A 27,979-nucleotide genomic window follows, 5' to 3' on the forward strand; every position below is an offset into this window, starting at 1 on the left:
AATGGAATTTACCAGCAATATTTCCTCAGGGAAAACACTATCGAAATCTCCCCCGCGACTGGCAAATTCTTATTGTTAACTCGGAACAGTAGTCCTATATTTGTAATCCTCAGTAACCAAAACAAAAATGAAGACGAATTTCATATGTATAATGGTCGAATTTTATTATAAAAAGGAAAAAAATGTTAATCCGGATACGATTTTGATGATACACGACTTTTAAATTTATAATCTATTTAGTTTTGCAGTCCTACTTGTTACATTGCTTATAAGTAATTGATTCTCTATATGTAAGAATGAAACAAACAATGTGATGAAATGACATTACTAAACCTATCTCTTGAAGGCCTTGAAAACTCTCCTTTAGGTCAAATAATACAGAGTTAGATATGTGATAAAACACCTTCTCTAACGAAGAGTCAGGTAATTAACAAACACAGAACATACCCAGTAACATCAAACACGTCAACTTTAGCGCTTTACAATTATTTGTAAGGAGCCGACGACTATTACAGAAAACCTCATATTGGGACCAAGTCAGTGCACCTTATGGATTGATGTTAGTTTTAAAAAAACACATGCATTATACATAGCAATCTACAGGCATGTGCTCCTTCCGGACACACCATTCCAAATTCAGGTTAAATCTGTTTCAAAAATCCGATTTTCTAATTAATTTATGCGTCGTTGTTTCGTGTTAGTGTGTCTAAAAATAAGGTTACTGATTAATGATAATTCTTTCATCCATGCAAGTTGTATTCTTTGCTGTCAAAACAACAATATGTATTACGCAATGTCTTAAATCTTACGACAACAAGATATACAGAAAAAGTAAAGAACAAATGCGGCACAGACAACTTTATTCAATGAACAGGTCTTTAATCTGATGTAATAATATATTCCCTTTTTTCGGCGATTAATGTCCTTTCAACAGCCAGGGGTATATCAGGACGGGTGCCAATAACAGGACAGAAAGGTTCTTATGTGGACTGATGTCAATTAATTAACAGCCAGGGACATATGTGGACGGGTGTTAATCACTGAACAGGGATGGCAATACGAGGACTGTTGTTAAAACAGAACAGCGAGGGTCATGTGAGGACTGGTGTCAGGAGCTGCACCAAGAGCGGAAAATAAAACACAGAAACAAAGAACTGACATGAGAGAAGAAACATATCGAGAACCCTTGCGTAACAATAAGGTTAACATGTCTTCAAATAATTAAAGACTCGCTGTAGGTCATAGGTATAGTATTTGATTATGATCTGTCTTTGGAAGATGGAACACTCGTACTAGAACAAGAACTTCCGAGAAATCGATACACCAACCCTAACACACAAAAAGTCGATGACTATTGTTTTTATTGAATACTGCACAATCTTTTTGGATATCGTTTCATCGTTCCAATGCCATACTGTATCCATCTGAAACACTAGTATACATGTTTATTTCGGCGTCTCATTTTGGGATATAATTACATAGCTCCCTCTGTCGACCGCATTTTATCTTATCCTATCCATTGTTAGGACAATATAGACGGTGGAAAAACGTCGTTGTCATGGCAACACATTACTTCCTGTCCCAATCTGTGTTTTGCTTCACTTTCCAAGCCCAGGATTTCCGAAAGCGTGTACGACAACTGTAAAATAAATAGCTGCTGATGATATCTATTGATATTTTATAATTATATATAAAGTTAAGTATAACTAATTTATTGGTTCTTTTGATAATATTTTTAAAAAGAGTCAATTGAAAAAAGTACCTGAATCAATCACAGTGCCTCTTGATGAAATGTAAACTACTCCGATAGTTCTGATCACACTGGCTATTGTGTAACCCTGGAAATTTATCACAGACGTTTCAAAACACCCAGTGTTAAACTATTAATATTATAATGAATTGAACTCAAGACTTAGCCTTACCACAATGACCAGAATGAAAATTTGACTCATCCTTATATCCCTTCCATTTAAATATGCATACTTTCCAAAATTCTAGAATTCTAGAAAGCTTGATTCACAAGCATTTTCTGTCTCTTTTGAAAAAAACCTTACCTAGAGAGAAGCTTTCGCATTTCCTTTTCTTCAAATTAAAGACGTGCCCTTCCCCACAAATTGTTGACAAAATCATATTCAAAATTGATTTAGCGACCGAAATTTTCCCGCCAAATGCCCTGTTTCTTGTACTGTCATTAGTTGTATCTACTCCGCTTGAGTCCTTACTTCCTGTTGACTGTGGAATTCGGAGTGCATTTGCCCCAGTTGAAGTCAGTTCTGAAAATGAAATAAATTTTACAAAAACTCGATTAAGTTGTTGGTTGGTACAATTGGTCTTTAACGAATGTGTTTTGCTCTTGTCAAGTAAGAGAGATCAGGTAAAAAAATCAAAAGTTTTTGTTCATGGAAAAGTGCACAGTCATCCTAAGACAAAATGAAACTAAACGTAGAAGACAGATAGGCATTAAAACTAATATAATATGGTGTAATTATACCATTACAATGATTCAAACACATTTGTATGTTGTAAATATTGAAATATTCAGTATATAGTTATATAGTATTGAGACTTTTAATAAAACAACATCGTAATACATATGGGTAATATATTATATGAAATTATGACATATTTCACAAATTTTGCGTTTTTATAAGATATATCCGAAATATTTATAGATACTTCAAACAATAACAACGTACATCAAGAAACATAGAATTATCAAAATGTTCTCATATTTGTGTAGTTAAAGAAGTAGGTTAACATTTTCTTTACATATTATTTTCCTGTAATATTTACAATATGTGATAATTCCTAAAATAACATGTTCCATTTCATGAAGGTATATAACCCACCTTTGACTTAATTTCTTGAAAGACAATTTCAAATAAATTGTATTCATTCATTCATTCGTTTCTTTGAAAGACAATTTTTAAAATAATTCATTTATTGATTCCTTCATTAATTGATTAATTCATTCATAAGTTTCTTGAAAGACAATCTCAAATAAAGTTTATTCATTCATTCATTCATTTGTCTCAAAGACAATCTCAAATAAATTTTATTCATTCATTCATTCATTCATTCATTCATTCATTTGTTCAAAGACAATCTCAAATAAATTTCACTCATATATTCGTTCATTTCGTGAAAAACAATCTCAAATAAATTTCAATCAATACACTATAATAAATATTAGCATTGCGTTATGTCTCTTAAGGTATTATATCACTTACGTGGTTGTTGCTTTGCTTCACTGACCAGTAGGAAAACACCCATAAAAATAAGGAGGTGTAGAGGAGAAATCTTCATCATGATGATCGTGGAGTGGTCAGTACTGACCAATGGTCTCTAATGCCAATATGCCCGTTATGATAACCCTTTTATACACACCCCAAGTTCTTACTTACAAATCCCGTGTGTTTGACGTCATCAGTCACATAAACAAAACAACATGGTTTGATGTTCTGTCCTTAAAATCAATTAGGTGTTTAGTTAAATTTATTGATATACTCACACCTTTCTCGGGATTATCACAAATACGATTGGATTAACAGAGTTTATAGCATTATACGGTGAACACCTGTATTTACTTTAAACGGATACATACATTTTACATATATTTCAATTTACATCTGTATGTTTTGGGTCAAATAAAATAACAATATTATTTTATTATCATTAGTATATTACATAAGTAAATTTGCAAATAAATATATTTTTAGTCATTTCTTAAATTATATAATTATCAGGCAAGCCTATTTTGTACGATCAGAATGTCATATATAATAAAGAAATAGCATTATCGTTCGGGAGTTTAATATAAATCGGCTAAACCAGATTAACCTGGAGGGTTTATACAGAACAGTATTTGTTAATATGACCCGAGCAGATCAAACTTCATTACTTACAGGTGGTTGCTTATCTTAAACAGGTGGTTTTCAAGTGACATCTATGAAATGAATATGAAATGTATGTGCCTCGTGTACAGCATAGCCAAGGTGTAGAAACCCTTTTCACATGCTTAACAGGGCATTGAACAAACAATCACATTTCAAAAGGACATTCCGAGAATAATGATTAACTGGCTTAATCATTTCATATTGATAATATATTGTTAAAACGATGGAAGTGGAATTTGTTGATTGTGAAAACAGTGTCGCCATATTTGTAATGGAGTTTACTATCACGCTGTGTATAAGTTTGAAGACATGACACCGAACAACAGCTGACCTAAAATGATTTTTACAAACGAAAGATGACATGAAATAATATCTACAAACAAAGGATGACCTAAATGATATCTACAAACAAAAGATGGCATAGATTAATATCTACAAACAATAGATGACTTAAATGATATCTACAAACTACAGCTAACCTAAAGTAATTTCTACGAACAAGAGATGACACAAAATATTTTTACTGGTTAAATCAACCCTACATAGTATGATATTGAGACAATAGCCTTACGTCATACAAATAATCACTTCTATGTTGTAAACATTGTTTATTTACAACACACAACGATATAATGTGTGTTTAACAACACACAGGGGATATCTTTCATTTTATTCATGTACGATTAAACGTAAATACAATTAACATAAAGTTATTCTGCATAAAACTGTTTTATATCGCTCTATATGTTGTATCTTAATCGCAATTTTTAATACTAAATTAAGATTTCTTTATTAGTTTCTATTAACAAATAGTGGATTCCTGACACTAGATATTTCGATTACAGATAATATAACTTTGTATGATATATTTATAATGGAATAATGATAGGTTGGTTCTGGTCTTATTTTCAATGCCCCGTGATATACAGATTGTAAATGAAAATATGTTACAATATACAGTAGTCTACTTATGCTAAAATAAGAACCAAATTTTACATGGATTTTTTCCAGATATTATGAGTCCTGGTGTGTATGCTGTCCAAATTCTGATCATGAAATTGTTATTTCGATCAGATATCAATGCATGATAAACTAAGTTCGATATAATGCCATCTACTTCATTTATGTGCACTAACACCTCGATAACATACACCTTTGCACTGTTGAATATAGATATACTGCTCCACGTTAATGTGATAAAATATCTCGGTTATAAATGAATGTGTATGTGATTATATTCACTAGCTGTAGTATTGTTGCCTGATCCCCTTACAGAGCTTTTTAAATGGAGGAATTGTTGCAAAATATGTCTATTCTGGTGTTTAATATTTTTATCGAATTGAACCATTTCATTATTTAGAGGAAATACTTGCTAAACATTTTTAGTATTAAAATCACGTATATTGCCTTTTTAATGATAATAATACGGACCACTTTCGTTTTCATTGAACTCCTAACCTTTACAAGCATCCATATAAACAGCTTTTTATTGCGGACTTGTCTAGCTCGTAAACCAAACATCTGTTCAAACGTCTACCATTTCCAGTCATATCAAATTAATGTTAAATCTTATTTCCATACTGTTTACTGAAGAAGTGGAATTTATGATTTGTGGATTTCAAAGAACTCCAAAGAGTTTTTGAACAATCTTCAACAATCTTTTTGAAAACACGTTTCTTCTAGAACATCGGATATTTTTTACTTTTTATACATCAATGACTTCGTTCTGTTTCATGAGAGCTATCTTTTTCAAGAAAAATGAACGGCGATACAAATACACGGTTGTAAACTACACTGAAGCGTATTTCCTGAAAAATACGTCCAAGTCAAAGAAGAAATATTCGGAGAACGAAATCTTAAAAACGTTTCTGGTTGTCCACATCTTCGTGGAGATTGGTGGCAGGATCTTCCAACACACTATTGCATACCAATTGGAACTAACTGTGTCCCTCTATTTGCTGATTTTTTTTATATCATATGAGGCCGACTTTATCGAAGAGCTTATCAAAACGGGTCACAAAAACCTTGCAAAGGCTTTTAATTTATTGAGCATGTCTATAGTATATACAAGCCAGAAATATAAATCAAGAAAACGGCAATCTTCTACATCAGCTCCTTCTCTCGATCTTTTCCGTTTCTGGATAGTAACATTCCTGCAGCCCTAACCTGTACGGTTTACATGTCGCAGTTCATACAATAGCAAGGACCTGTTCCCATTATCACGATATTCGTGGACTGCTCTTCCGGAACATCTGGCCTTATTCGTCTTGTACCTGTTTAGGAGTCTTCTTGTAAATTTCTCCTTTGTTCATATTTTGCCATAGTTTTATTGAATTTTAGTTTGGATTATGATTACTTTAACCTTTTGGTATTTCTTGTTGTTTTTCTGGTGAACACCATTATAATGGGATTTATCAAAGATCAAAGACAGTCGCATTTTTCAATACCCGTTTTGAATTAGGTAGAGTATATACACTTTGTAGCTGAGATCTCAGAAACTACATCATAAAGCTATTTCGTCTTTTCAGGACGTCTATCAAATATTGGGCGATAGGTCATTGGAATAAACCTGTAAGATTTTCAACATATTTATTTGTTTTATCATTGTTATTATTTTTTCATTTCATTTATTTTGTTTTGTTTTGTTTTTTGTTTTTTGTTTTTTTTTTTTACATTTCTGAAGAATGAAATAGTAATTGAATAAGGTTCTTTCTCACATAACCTGTCAATGTTTATTGAAATACCTGAAACAATGTATAGGTTTATACTTGAATTCAAATTCATAACTAATGCCAGAAATAAATAGCACGCGAAAAATAAGTAATAAACAGTAAATGGATCAGAACGGCTGTACAGTTACATCATATTCAATAAGTGACCAATGCAAATATATTGCGAATTAGCGTAACCCTTTAGGTCACTACACAAAACAAACACTTATATTGATTGTGTTATGCTGTTGTAATTTTATACTGTATAATAGTAGTTCTGATAATGGAAATTCTAGCTTACTAACACCTGTTAAACGATTATAATATATAAAGATGTATGTACAAGTGAAGGATCAGGTTTTTCTGTCAGTGTGAAAGCAGTCTGAAGAACAACGTAATCAAATATAAGGAGCCTTTACGAGAAGACATTCTAAAATGCAAAGCGTGGTAATGTAAAACTCATTCTGTATGTAAAACTTGGTATTTCAGATTCCTGGTGCGCTACGGTCGGAATCATCCTGACCGACTCCAGATAAAGGCTTGTCACATTTTTCTATTATCAAAACCATTTTGATTTCGTCCTCTTAGAAGTATAGACAGCTTAATCTGTATTTGTCGAACATATAAATATAGATATTGAAATTATTAATTCATTTCAATATTTAAATATATCAAATTGTTATTACCATATAAAACTGTTGTTCTATCTGCAGTCATGTAAATATTATTTTTCATATAAATTAAAGTGTTTCACAACCTATAAACACGACGTTAAACTGCAGAGTTTTATAATTGACAGTAAGCCGATCATCATACGTATCATTGTGAAATGCACACACACACACAAATTCATTGCACTCCCTGTCATTACTGATCGTTCAAGCGACCATTAATCACCCAGACCCCCATCATATATTTACGGACACTCTAAGTGTTTGGAAAGTGATCTTTGTCAGTGAAAATTCAGCTACAATAACGACCTTTAATGCTGATCAATTGATGAAATCAAAAGACTATCAGTGCGTAGAATTTATAACCAGACTTGGTCATCATCAATACTATTTACATTTCGTCCATTTCACATACAAATTGATAACAGCCCGGTGTTCCTTTGATAAAGCCTATCTATAAATGACCAGGATTAATAACGAACTTTCCATACTTATTACTGTTGTTACATTCCAGACTGGTCTCTCCACTGAACAGGTAAGTGGTAACTTTGTGTATTCTACTTATATAAATAGGTGTTATGAAGCAATATATTGCATTGTCTATTCGGTGTTGCAAGTAAAAAATTACCCAGATTTTATAATCATAGGCTTTTAATTTCTAAAAATAATTAAAAACTTCCTTATTTTGGATTTTTGCTTTCATTTTTTCAATATTTGCTTTTGTGTATTCAACTTTGAATTAATTTACATGTTCAGAGTATTCTTTTTTCCATATTCTAAATTAATTGCAATATGGAGTATGCTATGCTTTGTTATGCTAGTTTTACATATTCTATTTAACTTTCGAAGGAATATTGTCTAAAGAACATGTCACAATTTAATTTCATTTGATCAATAAAGCACATGCATTGTGCATCTCTCAGTTTTCAAAAGATATGAGTTTACTCCAAGAATTGTACACAATGAACAAAAACATCGATGTCATCTTAAAATGTAAATCTATAACGATTGTCTAATAAAGCATTGCATAATACACTATTGTTTTTTGTCATTCTATGACTCGGCAGTGATAATAGGGGTCTTTAATACATGCAACTGTGTAGATATAAAGGAGCACTAACCCCCTGCACTGATATTCGATAAATTTCGCAATGTTCATACCAGGATGATTTGTTTTAGAAAAATAATACCGAGATCGATCATGTGTTTATTTTGTGATAAGTCACGTGTAAAACTATATCACAATTTCAGGGCATACACCTGTCTATATTTCGCCTAGAATACCTGTCCAGCATCCCATTAATAATGCTATTGAAGGATCTCTCTTCTCACCGATGTATTTAGATTAGTATCAGATATTAATCATTCTATTGTAAATACATTAAACCAATATAATATCTGTAATGACAAATTATCTCTCCATCTATACACAACGTATTGTTTGATTGTTAAAGCTACGGTTAATGACCTTTGTAAACTAATACCGTATTACTGGTAACTTTCACGAGTAAAAATTTCCGTGATTTTTTTTTCGAATGATAATTTAACGAATAAACCATCTTGATGTAAAGGGACTTGTATACACGTGTGTCGCATCATTTCACGGATTGTATTTTCGCGATCATGATATTGTACCGCGAAACAGCGAAAACATCATCCCCGCGAAAATTATAGGCGATACAGTAATTCACTACTTTTACCATCAAGTTTGGTTCATTGAAGCGTAAACGGACATAAAAGAAAAGAGAAAGATTCCATCGGTGCAGTAAATAAAACCGGTGTTTTCTATCTCTCTTCTAACTCAGTACAAGACACACTAAAACACGATTGTTTATCTGGTCCAACATTAGTCCAATTTTAAATCAAGACAGTGGAATACATTTTCTCAAAATCTGATTAGTTAACATTAAAAGTTTAATTGCTATTTAGTGTAAAAACTGTACAAAAGGCACACATGCGAATAAATTAACATACAGTAGAGTGAAAAATGAATTAAACTGCATCACAAAGTTTTTCGTCCTTTTAGGTTCGTCATTAAAGTTAAGAGTTTGAAGCCAGCAAGGCGACTGAGAAAAATACAAAGTGTTATATTGTAAATAAATCGATGCCGTTTACAGGGAATTAGCCGTATGCGAATTTGCATCATTATTGAAAATGCATAATTAGGAATTTCAAATGACGAAAAATTCGTTCCATTGTAAATTTCCTGGAAGTCGTGTTGAAGATTATAAATTATCTTCATGAAAAGGAAAATGGAGATAGATTTCAGACTTATCTCGTAAACGAAATCACAGAATTTCTATATTTATGTCGTGTAATATTTTTTTCTTCACTCAAATTATAAACTCAGTTTGACTTTTATATCTTAACTCATAGGTATTATAGATATTCATTAAAATGATATAATTGAAATACATTTAAAATTGATAATCATCTCTTTAACTAATGATGATGAAAACGCTCTGAATTCAATGTCAAGTTTTTTGTTCTCCACAAGGGGCACCGTCTTTGATAAAGTTCGGGTAGCGGTGTTACAGTTGTAAATCCAGGTTATCGTCACTGAGGGCTATTTGATGTTTGTATCTGCACTGAGTTGTAACGCATTCATTTACATATTAAAAGAAACTAGCAATATATGAGAAAGGCTTACCTACATTGGGGCTTTAATCACACTGAAAATCACTGAATCCTAGATAATGTGTATATATTTGCATCTATTTGAAAGGGATTTCTCCCTTTTATTTATAAATATATTGATACTTTACTCTACCCGAACAAATTATTTCAGAAAAGGAAACATGTGTATGTAATATACAAGTTCTTATGTTAATGTATGTTATTGAGTTACGCTTTCCATTTCAGTTGAGAAGCACTCTATTTCACCACAGGGAGCTTGGAAACAGGAGTAGATATGATATTTACAAACATATATATTTGATTTAGCTGTATGTTAGGAACTACTGGTGTGAAATGGTGTTATTGGATGTGTTCAGTGTTTACAAGATTGACATGAAGTCAAAAGGATTGACTTGTTTATGTAGAAAAGGTATAGAGATAAGTTAATTTTGCGCTCTTCAAATGTCTACATTTTTATGAAAACATCATGAAAGACTCCTCAAATATAGTTGTTGTTAATAGAGGATATTATGTGAATAAGGATGAGAGGGTCTGTCGAAGATTTCTTCACTCCGCTCCAATTGGTCGGAAGCGAGAACACCAACCTTTGGATAAAGATTTCAACAACAATAGTCGTCTACACGACTATCTTAGATGCAAACAATTCTGGCTACATGGGACATATAAACATGTTAATCAGGTAACCATGGCAACAGGTCAACGCAATTTCAAAAGGGAGAGGACAAGTATTTCTCATTATGGGTCTTCAACACCTACGTGTTATTCAAGGGAACCAACCAACTTTTCGAGAATCTCATCGAGAAATACAATTACTCCATTTCTGATCACACAACAACAGAAAACAAAGAATTGTTGGATTACTGAACAAGAAAGAAGAGACCTCAGTTCAACAGCGATCCGAGAACGGCTAAAATCTGAACGGTCCAGAAGACGATCTGCAAAAACAGACGAGAGCAATGAAAGATCACGTTGGCAAAGTGTTGTATCGATCGAACGAGACGTGGAACGGAAACCAAATATTCAGGTAACTATACGACTTCATCGATTCTTACCGATTTTGCCACGCTGATACGCTGGCAATTTTGTTGGGTTGGTTTTTCTTTTGAATTAAGTCCTGGATATTTTCCTCGCTGATTTCTTTTTCCGCGTTCACTTTACGTTATCACTGACATTTCTAAATCACATGGCAATTCAAAACTATGCATAATCGAATCATTTCATGTCAGTGGACGTTTTTAGAACGTCTTCAATTTTTTTTTCATTAAATAACCAACTTATCGCAATATGTGTGATGCTCTTTTTCTCGATCGAGTGACCTCCGAGAAATGTTACTGAATATGTATTCCTTTACTGTCGTTATCTGGGAACTCTTTACGTTAATTTGTACAAAATTTAGATGACATCATGAACGTCCAAGTCAGATATTCGGAGGAATAAATAGTCAAACAAATTCAAAAGATTTGCTGAATTTAAATCTCCTATGACAGTGCTAAAAATAAATCATGATAACATTTTTTTTTGCAGATAAAAATTCTGTATAAGCTAATGTTAACACTACATTACATCAACAGTAAGTGAACGTTATATTCATATTGCAAAACAAATTTCCCATGACAAAAATCACTATAAAACGTTTGGTTATTAAAAAACAATTTTGGTATTTTCTCAAACGAACAAAACTGTAAAAATATCCGGAAAGTGAATGTTCGTTTCAGATAGGAAAAAATATCACAGAATTTAACACTTTATCATTGGCATACCTGTATTAACCTTTCAAAAGTCAGTGAATACCTAACACGCTTTAAACGAATGTCACTGAGCCGAGCACATTATACGCTTCACTGGTCATTCTTCCACTCTATTTCTCCAATATTGGCTGTATATTGAGAGTTTTTATAGCAAAACATGTAGAGTGAGGCTTATATCTTTCGGCTGATTGAAGTATAATTTACTAACGTGGGGTTCTACACTATAGGCATATATATTTATATATAAGACTTTTATATTCAGTCCATATTTTTAGAAAAAAATATTTTCATACCTTCGTTTCATTTCACCTCAGGGAATCAGACTTTGGGTTATTGACTGAGCTGTGTGTGACCGCTTAAAACGAGTAACTCATCCGGGTCAGTGAAACAGAAAAACAGTAAATCAGTCAACATGAAAACAGATTATAAGTAACCTGAAATAATCCGTGACTTTGATTTGAAGTATTGCTTATAACAATATCATTATATCATAATGTCACATGTTGTTTGTTATGCGATTTAAATATATATACATTGTACTTATGGTCAATAACTGAATTCAACACGTGTCTATTGATGCATCGAGTATTCGGTCAATTTTTCCAAAACGTATACACAACAAAACCATGTCTGTAAGCAAAGGTGACGCTGATGGATGGCAATTCTTGTGATATACCATTATAAACTTTACATTAGATAAATACCTGGTCCCACTTGTATAAAACATCTCAACTTGAGATTTCCTCAAGTCGAGATTTTCCTCGGCTGATATCTCCTCAAAAACGGCTTGTATAAAATTTTCCCAAGGAACAGGAGGATGGCATCGGCTAGGATGTCCTGAAATTCCTTGAGGAATTTTCATACAAGATATTTTCAAGGAGATATTAGCTGAGGAAAATCTGGGCTTGAGGAAATCTCAAGTTGAGATGTTTTATACAAGTGGGGCCAGGAGTTATTCAACCAAGAAAAGTGATAGATACAAGACCAAATACTTAGCTGAATATCACGTCACGTATCAGAGGTCAGTTGACCTTGTGATCAACCACAGGTTAAATCAAATATCATGTTATCATTTAAAACATACAAATGTTTGAAGCGTTAGTGTTGTCACTCGTTGGATGTGCCCTATGTTGCTCCTCTGATGTTCCTGTTGTCACTCATATAATGTATCATTTGTCGCTCGTCGCGCGTACCTGTTGTCGCTCATCAGATGTAATTGTTGCCATTTGCCTGATGTACCTGTTGTCACTCGTCTGATGTACCTGTTGTCTCTCGTCTGATGTATCTGTTGTCTCTCGTCTGATGTACCTGTTGTCTCTCGTCTGATGTACTTGTTGTCCATTGTCGGGGTACATGTTGTCACTCTGATGTACCTTTTGTTTCACGTTTGACATATCTGTTGTCGCATATTTGATGTACCTGGTGTGTCTAATGTGCTTATTGTCGCTCATCACGTATACATGTTGTAACTTATCGGGTGTACCTGAATTCTCTCGTAGGAGGTACTTGTCGCTCTTCAAGTGTCGCTGTTGTTCCTCTTCTGATATACATATTGTCTCTCGTCGATGGTACTTGTTGTCGCTTGTAGGGTGTACATGTTGTCGCCCGTCGAGGGTACTTGTTGTCGCTTGTAGAATGTACATGTTGTCGCCTGTCGAGGGTACATGTTGTCGCTTGTAGGGTGAGATGTTGTCGCCCGTCGGATGTACCTACAATATCCTTATGTATTTTAACAAACCGCACGTTTGTCGCAGAGGCTGACTTTGTGTCATAGGCGTCATTGTGTTTGCTTCTAACAAAGTGTCAGACGATTTAAAAAAAAAAAAAAAAAAAAAAATCCTCTGATGCTTATTTTAGAACAGACTCGCGGCAGATAAATATGTTCGTTAAATCAACCTATTATAGTGTGACTGTCATTTGTAAGAAAACAATGCTTTTAGGCAAAAGTTAATACCCACTTATTGACCAATCAGAGAACGGAAAATACACAGCCTTATTGTAACATATTATGGACTGTTTGAACAAGGCAATAGGGGTATATAGATAGCGTGTCAACACGTGTACTTAACTGGTTCATGTGAATAAAAAATAAAACATTAGAATAATAACATATCTGGTCACTTTTAAATGATATATAGCGTAATACAAGTTAGTAATTAACATCAAAAGGACTAAATATATAAATGTATATCATTGGGTGACTTTTATGATAATAAGCAGTTGATAAAGAAATAGCTAAAACGCATATACACATCTTAATAACTTAATGATAAATAACATATTCTCATTCGCGTTGCAATGCCTCAATACAAACTAGAAAAAAACTGAAGTTTAAGATACAACGAATGCAATCCAACGTTATCATTGAGGGATAAAAGCATGGTGACGGCTAACTGTCAAAATAACTGAGCAACTTGACAGGCTACTTTGTCCATGAAAATGTTACTTTGATTCAAATTAAGATATAAATCAGTAATTTGATTTAAAAGCTCCGACATTCCTAATCATAAACATATAACGACAATTCAGGAATTCCATCATCATCATCATCGTCATCATCATCATCAACATCATCATCATCATCATCATCATCAATCATCATCATCATCATCATCATCATCATCATCATCATCATCACAAGCAGCATCTGAAAACGTAGTTGACGATGGATTTGAAATCAATCGTGATACTTGTCTTGTAAACACAATCATGTCGGTACAATCATTGACAAAGCAATTAAAAGGTATCATTTCATCTGAATATTATACTTTCTTTTTTTGCATCCATGGCACCAAAAATAAATCCGAAAAAACACCCTGTCTGTGACAATACAAACACTACATCCCTTGTGTGTGTGTTTCATATACGGTTACACATAGATTAATATTTAAGTAACATATATGCATTTCATTTCTCAGGCAATCAATCGTTTCCGAGTGGCGATTCTATGTGTACGGGTTCTTGTCCGATGGTTACGAATAATAATTGTCATCAGTGACCGGATGACGTCACGGACAGCCACAGAAGAACAATGGTATACCCTGTACAATAGCAACGAAGCACGTGCTCTAGCTTTCAACAAATCAATGTTCGCGAGAGAACGAGTAAGTAGAACTAAACTGCTTGTCTCATTTTTAAAATAGACCACCATGACTATGTGATGTACACAAGTTTTCCTTTTTCTTTGGTTACGTTTTTGTAAAACAGACTTACACAATAATTAAGGCTTGTCCAACCTTAACTCTCATACCCCTTATTGTTGTGTCTAAATCAACAAAGGAGGTAACTGACAATTAACTTCTAAATTTGCTTTCGCGGATTTTATCATTATTAATCACTTATAAAAATTAAAATCAAACTTTGATAGAGTTATGTTTAATCGATGCACAAGTATTACTACTTTATGTTGTAAACAGCGTGTCAGTATTGTTTGTTGTGAAAACAAGAGTGTTATCTAGTATTTCTTGATCAGAAATCAAAATGCATTGACATATTACTACTGACAGAAAAAAATGATGAAAGTAAAAAAAATGAAAAAATAATAAAATGAAATAAATATATAGATGAAATAGATTTATCAATCAGTCTTTCCAGTGGTTGCTAGTTTTGTCTTTCTCATTTCACAGCTATGTATTGTGTTCTATAAACTACTGAATAATTCAACGGTTATAAGAATGCAAATAGAAAGTCTAACAAGTTGTATTCTCATACTTTAATTCTAATAGATCTTTGTTTATTTATGTAGACATTTGCGAAAGTGCCAAACTGGGCGAAAGAGATTTTAAGCCAAGAACCGGAGGAACGGACAGAAACAGATTGCCGGAGACTTCACGCTCTCCTTCGGGGACTAAAAAGCTTTGACAAATTTACGGAAAAGATACAATTGTCAATGTGCAGGGCCTTCCGATACATAAGGTTTGTGTTATCTATTGATACACAGCATAGTTACACACTTACAAAAAGTGCATTTAGTTATTTTCATATATTATCTGGTGTTATGAATCTCTAGACACTTATGATATAATAATTACTTTTGTAAACGCAGCTTAAGTAGAAATTAAAACCATTTCTATGTTCCAAAACTTAAGCCGCATTTAAATTGTCTGAGGTAGTTGAAGAATGATATAAAGTTTTGACGTTGTTAGAAAAAAGGTTTTTGGTTTAAATGCTGTTTGTGTACTGTATAAGAGATTAATTTTCCTCTGTAGGCAAACTTTGACCTTAATGGAAGTTTTCTACATCTTGTTTTTTTAACTTGAACAATAGAAAATAATAACGTGCAGTTAGGTGCTCCATATATATTAACAACCAGAATAGCCAATCTTGTATAACAGATCACATCATGCTTTTTGTATTTCATGGGTTACAGTGCAAGATGTATAGAAGACAAATAAATGAATAACACCTTTCAATACAAATTTAGAATTAGATACATTAGAACGAAATAATAAACGCCCTGCCTCACACAACTGTTTCGTCCTTCAAGGCCTTAATTGTTTAAACATTCAGGATGTGAGAGGAAAAATCTATACGGGTTGAAACAAAAAAAAACTGAGAGAAAATGTACACTAGCCCCATAATCTAATAGTTTCTGATACAAACTCTCGTTCTTTTACATGTTGTTTATAATCGAGAAACGGTTTTCGTTTAACTCCCAGTCGATGGATGAAACGAGGAAATATTTTCACTGCGAAATATGAAAACAGGACGAGAATGATAAAAGAAGGGCTAAGATAATCACTTACATCACAATGAGTTTTAAAATATTTTTGTGACATGACATTCTCTTCCATGAAATATGTTTTGGTAGAGTATATATGAATGAAAGCTGAAAGGAGGAGTACATTTCCATGTCAATTCAAACATTCAGGAACTTGTTTTCAGACATTTTTCACTGGTAGACTTTCTACTCTTTGTTTCAGTGTGGAGCACGGTAGAGTGATTTTAAGGCGAGGACATGTTGGTTTTAATTTCTACTTTATCTACTCCGGCTCTGTGTTTGTAAATCTGGAGGACAGAAACATCGACGGGAAGAAATTTGAGAAAACCGAGACTGTTCTAGTACGCGGAGATGCATTCGGGGTAGGTACCTGTGTGTGAGGCTATATATATCACATCAGCGGGCATGGTCGTCGGGATAGCTATAAGGAAGTTTCTTTTTACGTATTTGTAAGCACACATCATGCACATCAACGAACCGGTGAATGTCTCTTTATGTACTGTATATCATAAAACTACATAATGTTATCACCATAGACGACTGAGTACACAGTCCTACTGGCCGTTATTTGGTTTAGCCTTATGTCAAGTTCTGACACAAGTAGATTTTCACTGAGAAATAAGGACTGTTCTTTCGTGTTTGAGCGACTTGTAGTAACTGTACGATAGTTTGCATTAAATTGAAATTGTCGATAAATAAACAAATAAGTAAATAAATGCAGAATGTGATCGATGTTTGAATTTGCAATCTTTTGTCAGTGGAAGACGTCATTACTCAAAATTCAACTTCAGCATGAACTTCTCACAAGACATGCATGTACGTGGCCTCTTGTAACATGTAACGAACAAAAAATCATTTTCCGTACAGGAGCTGGCTCTTCTTCAGGACATTCGTCGTACAGCGTCCATCACGTGCCGCGAGACATGCGAGATGTTGGTCGTTGATAAGGACACATTCGCGAAAGTGTGTCCTAAAATCTTTGAAGAGGAACTAGAGGAAAAGGAACGCTTCTTATGGTTTGTATGATACAGGAATTTCGAAAGTTAAAAAAAATTGGGAAGAAATATTTCTGCAAAGCACTGATATTCACACTTTTTCTCCGCTTAGTTTTATGAAAACGAGAACTTAAACAGAGACTTAGAAAAAAAACAATGTTTAAGGAAAAGATTAAAAAGTTTTATGATCTGTCAGTTGAAATAAATAGTTTGTCCTAGTTTTACTGTATTTCAATTTGTGTTGTGGTTAAGTTGACATGTTGGTATTTTCTTGTTGCATATTTTAAGTCACATTGCAAGAACTACTGACGGCATGCTTGATGAGATTGAACAACAAATTTGACGATATAACGCCGTCTTTTCTGTTCTTGCAAAATGTGACGCCTATAATGAACACGTTGTCTGGGACCATGATCATCAACCGTATATCTGCTTACGTAAACGTAGATACATGATTTATATACAATTGAAATTTAATTACACAAATTATTTTTTCAGTCACCTGCCATTATTCAACAGTCGAGTATGGACAAAAGAGATGATAAAACGAATATGTACAGAGGCTCAAATTCAAGAAGTATGTCTCAAACGTCTCATTGATTCAAATTATGTTATACAGCAGGGCTGACTCTGTCAAAACATTATATATCTGTGTTCATAAGCCTCGTTATGCATTTCAGTGTCTTTCTGAATATTGATATGGTGATTATATATGTATAGTATCACCTTTTAAAAGTTATAAACATCCGTAAGGAAAAGGTTATGTTTTGAGAAAGTTTTGAATATTAACTACCATTTCTGAATGCATCAAATATTCAATAAAGAGTTTCAGCACAAATATTTACCTTTGACCAATAGGGTTAATGTTAACCTCTGAATTTAAAATCCCAGTTAAAATAATCTAGGTTTTTAATCTAATAACTCAAATATTTACGAAAACAGCCATTCAATGTATCTGAATGAATGTTTCTGTGACAGTACAAGACTAATAAGGTGATCGTGGTTGACAGTGACGAGGAATGGATTTATGTTTGTATGGAGGTAAGGAAGAGAGACAATTACAATTACACAGAGTAAAGGAAGTTTACTCAAAATGAAAACAAAATTCATTAGATCAGTTAATGTTAAGCATGAACGACGATGTATTTGATATTCTATATAAAGCATTAACACATTCACATTATTGTTAACTCTATCTATGTTTCCTATGTAGTTAATCGCTATGTTGTCGCAAGTGGGAAAACTATCGAAAACACAAAAACTGTCAATTATCAATCTGCTAAGTGGAGAAACAAATACCGATATAACCAAGCAGCATAATGGGAGATAACTCAGAAACATTATTCTTTTTTTTATTTTTGTGAAACATATATAGATCGGCAAGGTTTAAAATTAAAATATAATTAGGAAAAAAAAAACAACTTTGATCTGAATTTTCGAAAATAACACTTTAAGACAAATTATTGTCGTTGTCAATGAATATTCAAGATTTCCTCTAACTTAAACGCAAACAAATTAACACTTTCTGAAATATTCTTTGTTTGTGGGATGTATATCTAATTTTTACCAAAAGCGATACTCAAAGAAAGAGCTAAATAAACACTCTTGATATACTTACTGCAGGGGAAATGCCAGATCATCAGGAGAGTGGCTTTAGATATAAAGACAAATCAGAAGAAATCCTCAGCGACAAAACGACCTTCCACACCAATGTTGTCTGACGAGGTCCTGGACATTCTTGGCAAACTGAAAACCATACAGGACAACAAGAGTATGAGTTAATGTTACAGTAATCCTTAAGTTAACATCTGATGCTAATTGAAAAGATAAAAAAAAACAAAAGCAAAAAACCAATGTTTAAACAAAGAATATTATTCAAAATACTATCATGATTTACACAAATTGTGAGCAAATTCGAAAGACCAACGCTTTTAAGGAAAATAAATTTGAGATCTTGTAAATATAAATACGTATTAGATTTCTATTTAAATGACAATTTGTACTCCTCTGTGTAGTGTCCATATAATTGATATCGTATTTTATTCAAATATTAGATAAACAGGAGGCCGAATCAGATGATTCTGATGATGAAATCGGTAAAGAAAGAATGCTTGATTCTATGTCTCTGGAGTATCGTAAGGACGGCAGGGTAACTAAACTTACTCACTCGTTTACCAATATCATATTCAAGAATTTGCATTCAAGACATATTCCAAAGTTCATTTCATAGTCAAATTATGTTTAAACAAAAATTCAATATGCTGCTTTTTTGCTTTTTACGCATTTCTTCTAACAAAACAGCAAATAAGAAATGCACATGAATGTATGTTTGCAAAAAATATTATGTAAATCTGCGAGAAATTCTGAACTGCAGGATATGTCTCTAAAATCAATTATCAAAACTATCTATGTTACAACTAATAGTATTATATAATATAATATAATATAATGTTACATGATATAATATCATATCATATCAATGTATTATCGTTTATGCTGTATGACAAAAGAAAGCAAATCAGTAGTTCTTTGTGTCATCTGGTTTTTTTTTTTTCAAAAGTACAAAAAATAGCTTTTATAGTTAGCTTTTCAAAATAGAAATAGTGTTTCGTACAATACCATTATTAAATTTCAAAATCATATGATATCATGTATGATATACAAATTGATATCTGGAAGCTGTGAAAGCATTCATTTTATTGATGCATAATAAAATTTCGGAGTAGAAAATGGTGACTTAATTAGAAAAAGTAAAGAATATTCTTTTGAGAATCATATTTGAATATTTTGTGTATGAATGGCAATTTGGAAATTGATCTGCAGAGAAACCATGAGCTACATAATATCTATTATCTAAATTCGTTCGGATATTAATAATTTCACAGTATTATGCTATTTCTTAATCTCTTAAATGATGGATTACTTCTTTTATCGGCCAGACAAAGGACTACATTAGCTCCCTATTGGAACAGGTAAAACTTGTACCTAGAGATCACTCGACCTGTTTCCTTCAACTGTTTTTTTCTTGTTTGAAGTTTTCCTGTAGAGAAAAGCCAGGTCAGATATTAGTACTACAAAACCAAAAGAACAATATTTATCCTCTGTTCACCATCTTGAAATTAGTCAAGTTTTCAATACTTTGTGAAATGGTGCAGCCTGCAAAATGATTTTTTACCATACCTTTGTTTTAATTATTCAAGTACTCATCTTGAAGTTAATATTTTTTATCAGACTATGTGAAAGAGTAAGAAAAATACAGAAATCTTGTAAAGATGATATGTACGAAGTAGCTTACCCGGCTTTTGGCTCACTGTTCCTTTGTTGTTTGCAGTTTCCTTTTCTCACGTTATTCCACTACTTATTCCCTCTCCTTTAGTACATGAAAGCACGTGTGCACTTTTTCGTCTCTATTTGTCATGTTTTAGTCACTCCGTGGTGAAATGTCTTTTCTAGAGGGTACATATGTACTTTATAGATAATGAAAATCCTGGCTTGGTTCCCAATTATTAAGATATCACAAATTGCTAACAAGGAGATATTGACATTCATTGTACTGAGAATTGCCGATGCATCATGACTGGAACTGGCATGTGTTGGAAACAAGGTGGATGTATCTTTTCCATGTGTCATATTTATGCAGTGGACAAAGTTAAAGTAGATAAGGCGATACATCCGATTGATATCAGTTCAGCTGTAGCTCTATTACATTATAGCAGACTCATAAATTGTATTTGGATGGAAAATAATATGTACTTTTAATTGATTAATACGACGGTGTAGCTAATCAAAATCCGTGTTACTTCCACCTTTATTCAAATACTGAGCATAACTTATTGTCAATCTAATTTCACTTAGCTTTTGAATTGCATCGACTACACTTATAACCATTATGTAGATATGTATATTTTCTTAAAACAAAATCATCGATCACAAAAAACCCAGATTTTGTTATAGAACAATAAAACTACAATGAATTTCCAATGTTTAACTTAATGGTTAGTTAATCATAACACAATTGCCCCCTATTTAGGTCACATTCAACGATATCACATTTTTATTTACTATACTTATGTAATGTACTCTCCATCATTTATGACATGACATGAAACTAAAAAGCACACATGAAACAGAGCTAAGATCATCCCCAGTAATTACAATATCCAACAACACTTCCCGGTTAAAAAGAATCTAGAATCCGTGGCAGTTTTGTACAATATGTTTGAAACGCGCGATTCGATGTCGGCTTTCAAGATGTTCACTAGAATAAAACAGTCTTCATTTTCTCCTGGGTTTCATATCCTCCTTGGAATGTCTGGTAAAACTGAAGAACAAGTAAATTGTTCATAGATTAAAACTCGTCACTATCGATGTTATCTAAAACTATATACATACATGTGCGGAAATTTCTGCAAAACTTCTTTTTCAGTATCAATTTCACTTGTGATTTAGAGTCAATAATGCAAGAGAAAGGTTCGCATTTAAAGTAGTGTACTTTTCCATTTGGATGGAAATGATATCAATTTACTTACTTTTCACTTTAATGTCTCAAAGATCAATTAATTAAAAACCAATTAATAAAGAAATAAACCATCAGACACTATTTGTAACCAATAAAATTAACAGTGTTGAAATTATAGTAAATAAGAAACTGTATTGATACTTAAATCTTTTTCATCTTCACAGCGTCGTAGGCTTATGAAAAATCCGGACAAAGAGGCCGTAACTGAGAAAAAGGAAGTGATGTCAATAAAAGGGCCGATAACTCTCACATCATTGATGGCTCAGAACAAGAAAAGTCCAGACGGGAAAGACTATGTATATCTGAATGTCGGCTCTTTACATAGTAAAGACATTTTCGTAAGGAATTTCTACTCAAATGTATATAAACACTGATTACCAGCTTATATTTTCTATCCGAGATGTTATTTGAAACCATAGGTTGGAAATCATCGAATATGTATTTCCTCGCAAAGGTTTAGTTACACCAAAAATTACAGAAAACATGCCCATTGCAGTAATTTGCCTGCTCCTTTAATTAAGCGCAATTCAAAAACGGTTGCGTTAATCACCAAAATTTTCTAGTTGATTTTTGTGAAATCGTCTTCACGGTACTGACTTAGATTCCGCAGTGTAGTATTTACTAGAACCGAAAAAGACATCACTTTGTGTGCTTGCTCGAAAAGTTATTTTTCAACTTTCAGACGTTCCTAATTACGAAATTCTAGTTAAAGTCGATCTGACTACAGATACTAAATTGATGTTATAACCTTTGTTATATAGCAGAATCGAGCGCATAATGACTGTAACTTTTTTTTTACACACGAGCATATTAGTTTAAAGATATATATATATATACGTATGAGTGTATGTTGAGTTCCTGTTTGAAAACTATTGACAAAGTTTTGATTTTTGAGTTTTAAGTTTCTAAATTTTCTAAATCATACCATCACAGATGTTCCTTGTTTCAATTTAGATTTTCTACCAAAATTTACTTTGGTTAAATGTGTGGTCTTTTTTCTGTAATGTTTTAATTCTGTGAGATCTGTCGCATTATATAGTTTTACTGTCGTACCATTTCCTGGCTTGTAGATACGGAGATTGAATGTAAAAAAAAAAGCTGAATTGGTCATTTGCGTAACTTCTAGAATATCAAGTGTTATTATCACTTTCATCTGTAAAAATGAATTATATGTACCTGTATATTTTACTTGCAGTAAAATGAGAGTAATACTGACATCAGGTTATAAATCTAAATGAAGAAATATCTATTTCATTTGACAGGACTTGTTCTGTATCATGTATCCGTCACGGCGTCCTGTTAACAGCACTATGATTTTAGTTAGTTTGGGAACCAGGATGTTGAGAATAAAGCGGAAGAACTTCTTCAACACTACCAGTCACGAAGCTCTTCTGCATTCTAAACGACTTGCAAAAAAAGAAAGGTACCCCATTCTCCATCTGTTTCAATATGCATCGGCCTACACATCCATGTTTGTTGCTACATTGCCTGGGTTTATAGAAACCTATTGCGGGTCTCTCTTTTTTTGTTTCACTTAAAAAATAGGTCATATGGACTTTTAGATGAACTAATTTATATGACGTCTACATTTTAAGATGGCAGAAATACAGTGATATTAAGAAAACTAAGGTTTAAACAAACTATCAAAACGTTTAATTAAACTTTTTAGAGATAATTTAATTGTTAACAACAACAAACTAGAACTATCAACTGACTACAATGCTCTACTCCACTCTCATATCTATGCTAATCAACCAATTCCTTTTCCACTCCAAAAATCAAAACACATAATTACCCATCACGGAACCGTTGTATTTGTTATCCCTCGAAAACCTTTACACACTGATTTTCCGCGTTTCCCTTTCATAATGGTTTGGGAGGTTGTGCCAAGGTTATGATCAGTTACAACTTATGAAAAAATTTGAATACTTTATAGTACTTTAAATACTAATATTTTACTGCAAATTTAGAACGAGATACATTACAGTCAAATGATGAATTAAATTGATCCTATGGGCCTAAATTTTGTACATCGTTTTATGTTTCCATTTTTACTCAAAAATTTATTTTGTTCTCAAGTTGTCATGTATGTCACTTCGTGAATTGATAATTAATCATTTGGTCATTCCACTCAAAAGAAATCTAACTCTGAAGTATAATAACAAAAACATTCTTAAATGTCAGAATTGCATTAAACCAGTTATTACCGAAACTGTACATCATGATTTTATTTATATACATGTATATATTATTTAATGATAGAAAAATTGTTCTATGTATCACAACAATCAAGCATCTTCTCTGATGTCTTATTCTGAATGTAATCACAGCAAAATTCTGTACTTGATGAATATTCAACGACAAAATGCATCAAAACAATAGCAGCGATGTTCAATTTATTGTGATTGAGACAATTTCGAACTTATCACTAAGGCATGTCAACATAGAGCACCTATCCCACCCTACTTGTTTGTTAAGATTAACGATCTCCACATTATCATATATTTTCTTCACATGTAACAGAGTTTGTCAGGAAAAGTATCTATAAATTGATATTTAGACCGATGACCGCTCACTAACGAAGAATTAAAGAAAACAGCGGTATATTGACGGTGTCAAAGTCTGTTTAACTTCAGTAAACTGAGATTTAAAAGGAGGGAAATAATTACTATTTCATTTTCACATCTTTCTAAAAACCTATCGTTTTCCTGATGTCCCCAATGACGTTACCTCATCTTAGTTAAGCGTTCGCCTATGTAAAAGAATCTCTTCTCTTTTAACTGGCTGAAGAAGTCTTCAAAACTGAGCTTCATCTCTTTTCTTAACACTTACCATTGCGGTCCGTCCGTTGTTTATGTAATTTGACATGGTGTGGATTGTCTTGAGGCCTTCGGTAGTATTCACTCTTATGTCAGTTCCGTTAACAAGGCTTCATTTCCTTCAATATTGTCATGCATATAGAACGTTCTTAGTTGCCCCGTTGAATAATAGGTATGTAGAATGTTTGGTAAATTAAGATTAAACCAAACTAATATATGCAACATTGTTTTAGAACCATTCGAGTTATTATCTTTATCTAAATTAAACGCAGATATATTTACCATTTAATAAAACAGTCCTTTCTGTACCTGTCGTCATCCGGGTGAAGAATGTCCTCACTTCTTTCTCCATTGTCCTCTTTTCATTAATCAAAGACAAATCTTTTTTTACATTTCTGGCCTGAGTGATTATATTCCTCTAAACATTCTAACATTTCCTAGTGGTTGCCATGGTTTAATAAAGAGATTTGTTGCCGATAACAGGCGTCTTTTTGTTAGTAAATGCCCCGTTATACATTGTTGTTTTTGTCGATGCGAATGGATGAACAATCAAACTGCGCTACATTCTATTCAAGATGAATGTCGGATTGATTCTTGTCATAATGATCAAGTGATCCAATTACCACTTTAACTAGTAGTATTTATCTATCTATTTTATCTCAAATAATTATGTATTATGCTTATTCCCTTCACCTTATTCATTCGTTATCTGACTGATCTTTATATTTGTTTATACCTGTAAGGATTGGGCTTTCAGGGACTTTGCTTGTTGCTCAATTCCTTACTGTCTATAAAATAATGACAATAAATTCTTCTGAAATGAAATTGTGTTGACCTGCGCGTATATTTCATGTTTTCCCATTGTGTTGTACAGGTATCCTAGCGAGGAGATGCTCCTGAGGTCGTACCGTGAAAAGTCGGATTGGGATGATTACAAAGCTGGTGTAGTGGCCGAAATCGTGGCACCACACCTGAAGAAAAATGGTAGATTCTCAAATATTTCTAAAGATCAAATCAATATCATGAAAGAAAGGAATGAACAGAAAGAAATTCTTCTATCGACCCTACAAAAGAATGTTGCCATTTCTAAGGCAATGAAGACTGAGGATGATGATACAGATGATGACAGCGATGATGAAAAATATTATTATGGTGATGATGTTCCGAAACCGGTGTTTGTATTGCCCCACCAATTAACTATGCACGTGACCTCAGAACCAATTCATTCAGATCTTACTGTGGGTAGGAGAACTTCCATTTTTACAAAACCAAGCTTCGTTCGTGATTCTCCGGAAAGCGACACAGGACCATAAGTAGATCAAAAGACAATAAACTTAATTCTGGAATTCAGCAGAAATAGATATATCCCGATCAACAAATGCTTTAACCAAACGCAAGTTAGGACAATAAATGCTTTAGCGAAAAGCAAGTTAGGAAAGGGATTGGTTTTCTAGTTATGCACATCAATTACAAAGACGTGAAAACAATGACTTGATCCGTAGGTGTTTAATTAGTATATGTTAATTGGTTCTCTGGTCAAAAGTGTGATATTGTACACATAATGTATACTGAATGTGCACAGAATAAAATCAAAGAATATTTCTTATGGTAGTCATAATATCAAGTTTAGCAGACCTGTTAACACCCACTAAGAGATTTCATTAAATATATTTTATCTACTCATTAACACTTAAACTAACAATTCCAATTAGGCCATAATAATAATAATGTGAACGAAAATATATCATCGTTATAGAAAGCAACAAGGTTGAAAAAAAGAAACTTTCAAATTGTATTTCTATGTTATCATAACGATATAAAGCATTAACAAGTCTATTTTAGCTTGCATACAATATTTACATTGACGATATAATGGTGATATATTTCTGTCATCAAGTTTCTTATTACTAAAATATGACTTTTTGAGGAAATGTTTGTTATAAATTGTATGATTTTACAAAGCTAACGCGATTTTTGTGCTAAATTTATTTGTGTCTACTTGTCTGAGTTAACATCACCAGTCAAGTTAAATTATCAAGGCTCTTAACCAAATAATTTTAATTTATTTGTCTTCACAAATTTTACAAAATAAGACGAGTCTTCGCCATAAGCATCTTTCTTGTTAGGGTAGTGTCACCTAACATAACAAGATGAACGTGTCACCATACGATATTTATCCAGTCCCTTATCATGCCATATCAGAGACAGTCCACGATCATCTATAATGTCAATCCACGATACTTGAGCAATCAATATTCATCTGTAACATCAATGAAGACAATGGACATAAAAAGAATAATAAATATTGTATTTACGAGACAGTAACAAAAACGTAAGTAGACAAATTAACTCTGTAGCGATATGGTTAACACTTTTTAATGTATTTGATGACGTCTACAATGAACAATGTAACATAAAACAAAATGAAACCGTTCGGTATGGATATAATAGTTAGAGTTGGATGTGGCAGATAGTAATTTTCTGACATTAATTACATGCTTACGAAGATAGAACACTATTTATCACGAAGAGTGCATTCATTTAGGGTCTCTTTCATCCCTGTATCAAACTTTTCATTTTCGCCCAGCGTCATAAACAAAAGTAACTTCAACATCAAAATATAGTCCACCACCTGTTTCCACACTATGACAAAAGGTAAGACATGGAGAACGTTAACCTGTATACAGTCCTGCAAAAGCATTACCTGTATACAGGTTACAAATATTTACCTGTATACAGTGATGCAATAATTTACCTGTATACAGTGCTGCAAAATATTACCTGTATACAGTGATGCAAATATTTACCTGTATACAGGTTACAAATATTTACCTGTATACAGGGCTACAAAAGTTTACCTGTATACAGGCTTCAAATATTTACCTGTATACAGGGCTACAAAAGTTTACCTGTACACAGTACTACAAAAGTTTTAGCTGTATACAGTACTACAAAAGTTTACCTGTATACAGGGCTACAAAAGTTTACCTGTATACAGTACTACAAAAGTTTACCTGTATACAGGGCTACAAAAGTTTACCTGTATACAGGACTACAAAAGTTTTAGCTGTTTACAATACTACAAAAGTTTACCTGTATACAGGGCTACAAAAGTTTACCTGTATACAGGGCTACAAAAGTTTACCTGTATACAGTACTACAAAAGTTTACCTGTATACAGGGCTACAAAAGTTTACCTGTACACAGGACTACAAAAGTTTTAGCTGTATACAGTACTACAAAAGTTTACCTGTATACAGGGC

At 32.9% G+C, this 27,979-nt stretch overlaps 1 protein-coding gene across 1 annotated transcript; it reads left to right on the plus strand.

The window, feature by feature from the left end:
• Nucleotides 1-10,381: 10,381 nt before the first annotated feature.
• On the plus strand, nt 10,382-26,029 carry LOC132560861 (cyclic nucleotide-binding domain-containing protein 2-like). The gene is made up of 13 exons (XM_060225565.1): nt 10,382-10,939; nt 14,582-14,767; nt 15,409-15,578; nt 16,586-16,745; nt 17,251-17,399; nt 17,877-17,955; nt 18,357-18,419; nt 19,002-19,149; nt 19,433-19,527; nt 20,318-20,350; nt 22,062-22,235; nt 23,160-23,320; nt 25,591-26,029. The coding sequence occupies exons 1-13, from the start codon at nt 10,382-10,384 to the stop codon at nt 26,027-26,029; spliced, it is 2,415 nt and encodes an 804-aa protein (XP_060081548.1).
• The last annotated feature ends 1,950 nt before the right edge of the window (nt 26,030-27,979 follow it).

The sequence above is a fragment of the Ylistrum balloti genome, unplaced genomic scaffold (assembly GCF_031769215.1).
Source record: "Ylistrum balloti isolate Yb309-2 unplaced genomic scaffold, AGI_CSIRO_Ybal_v1 Utg371124, whole genome shotgun sequence".
NCBI lineage: Eukaryota > Metazoa > Mollusca > Bivalvia > Pectinida > Pectinidae > Ylistrum > Ylistrum balloti.

Bases quoted from the DNA above. Each gene is read 5' to 3' on its own strand.
- LOC132560861 (XM_060225565.1), top strand. From the start codon at position 10,382: ATGAAAGACTCCTCAAATATAGTTGTTGTTAATAGAGGATATTATGTG. The intron at 10,940-14,581 runs GTAACTATACGA...TTCATTTCTCAG, and splicing joins AACGGAAACCAAATATTCAG to GCAATCAATCGTTTCCGAGT. The intron at 17,956-18,356 runs GTATGTCTCAAA...TTTCTGTGACAG, and splicing joins CAGAGGCTCAAATTCAAGAA to TACAAGACTAATAAGGTGAT.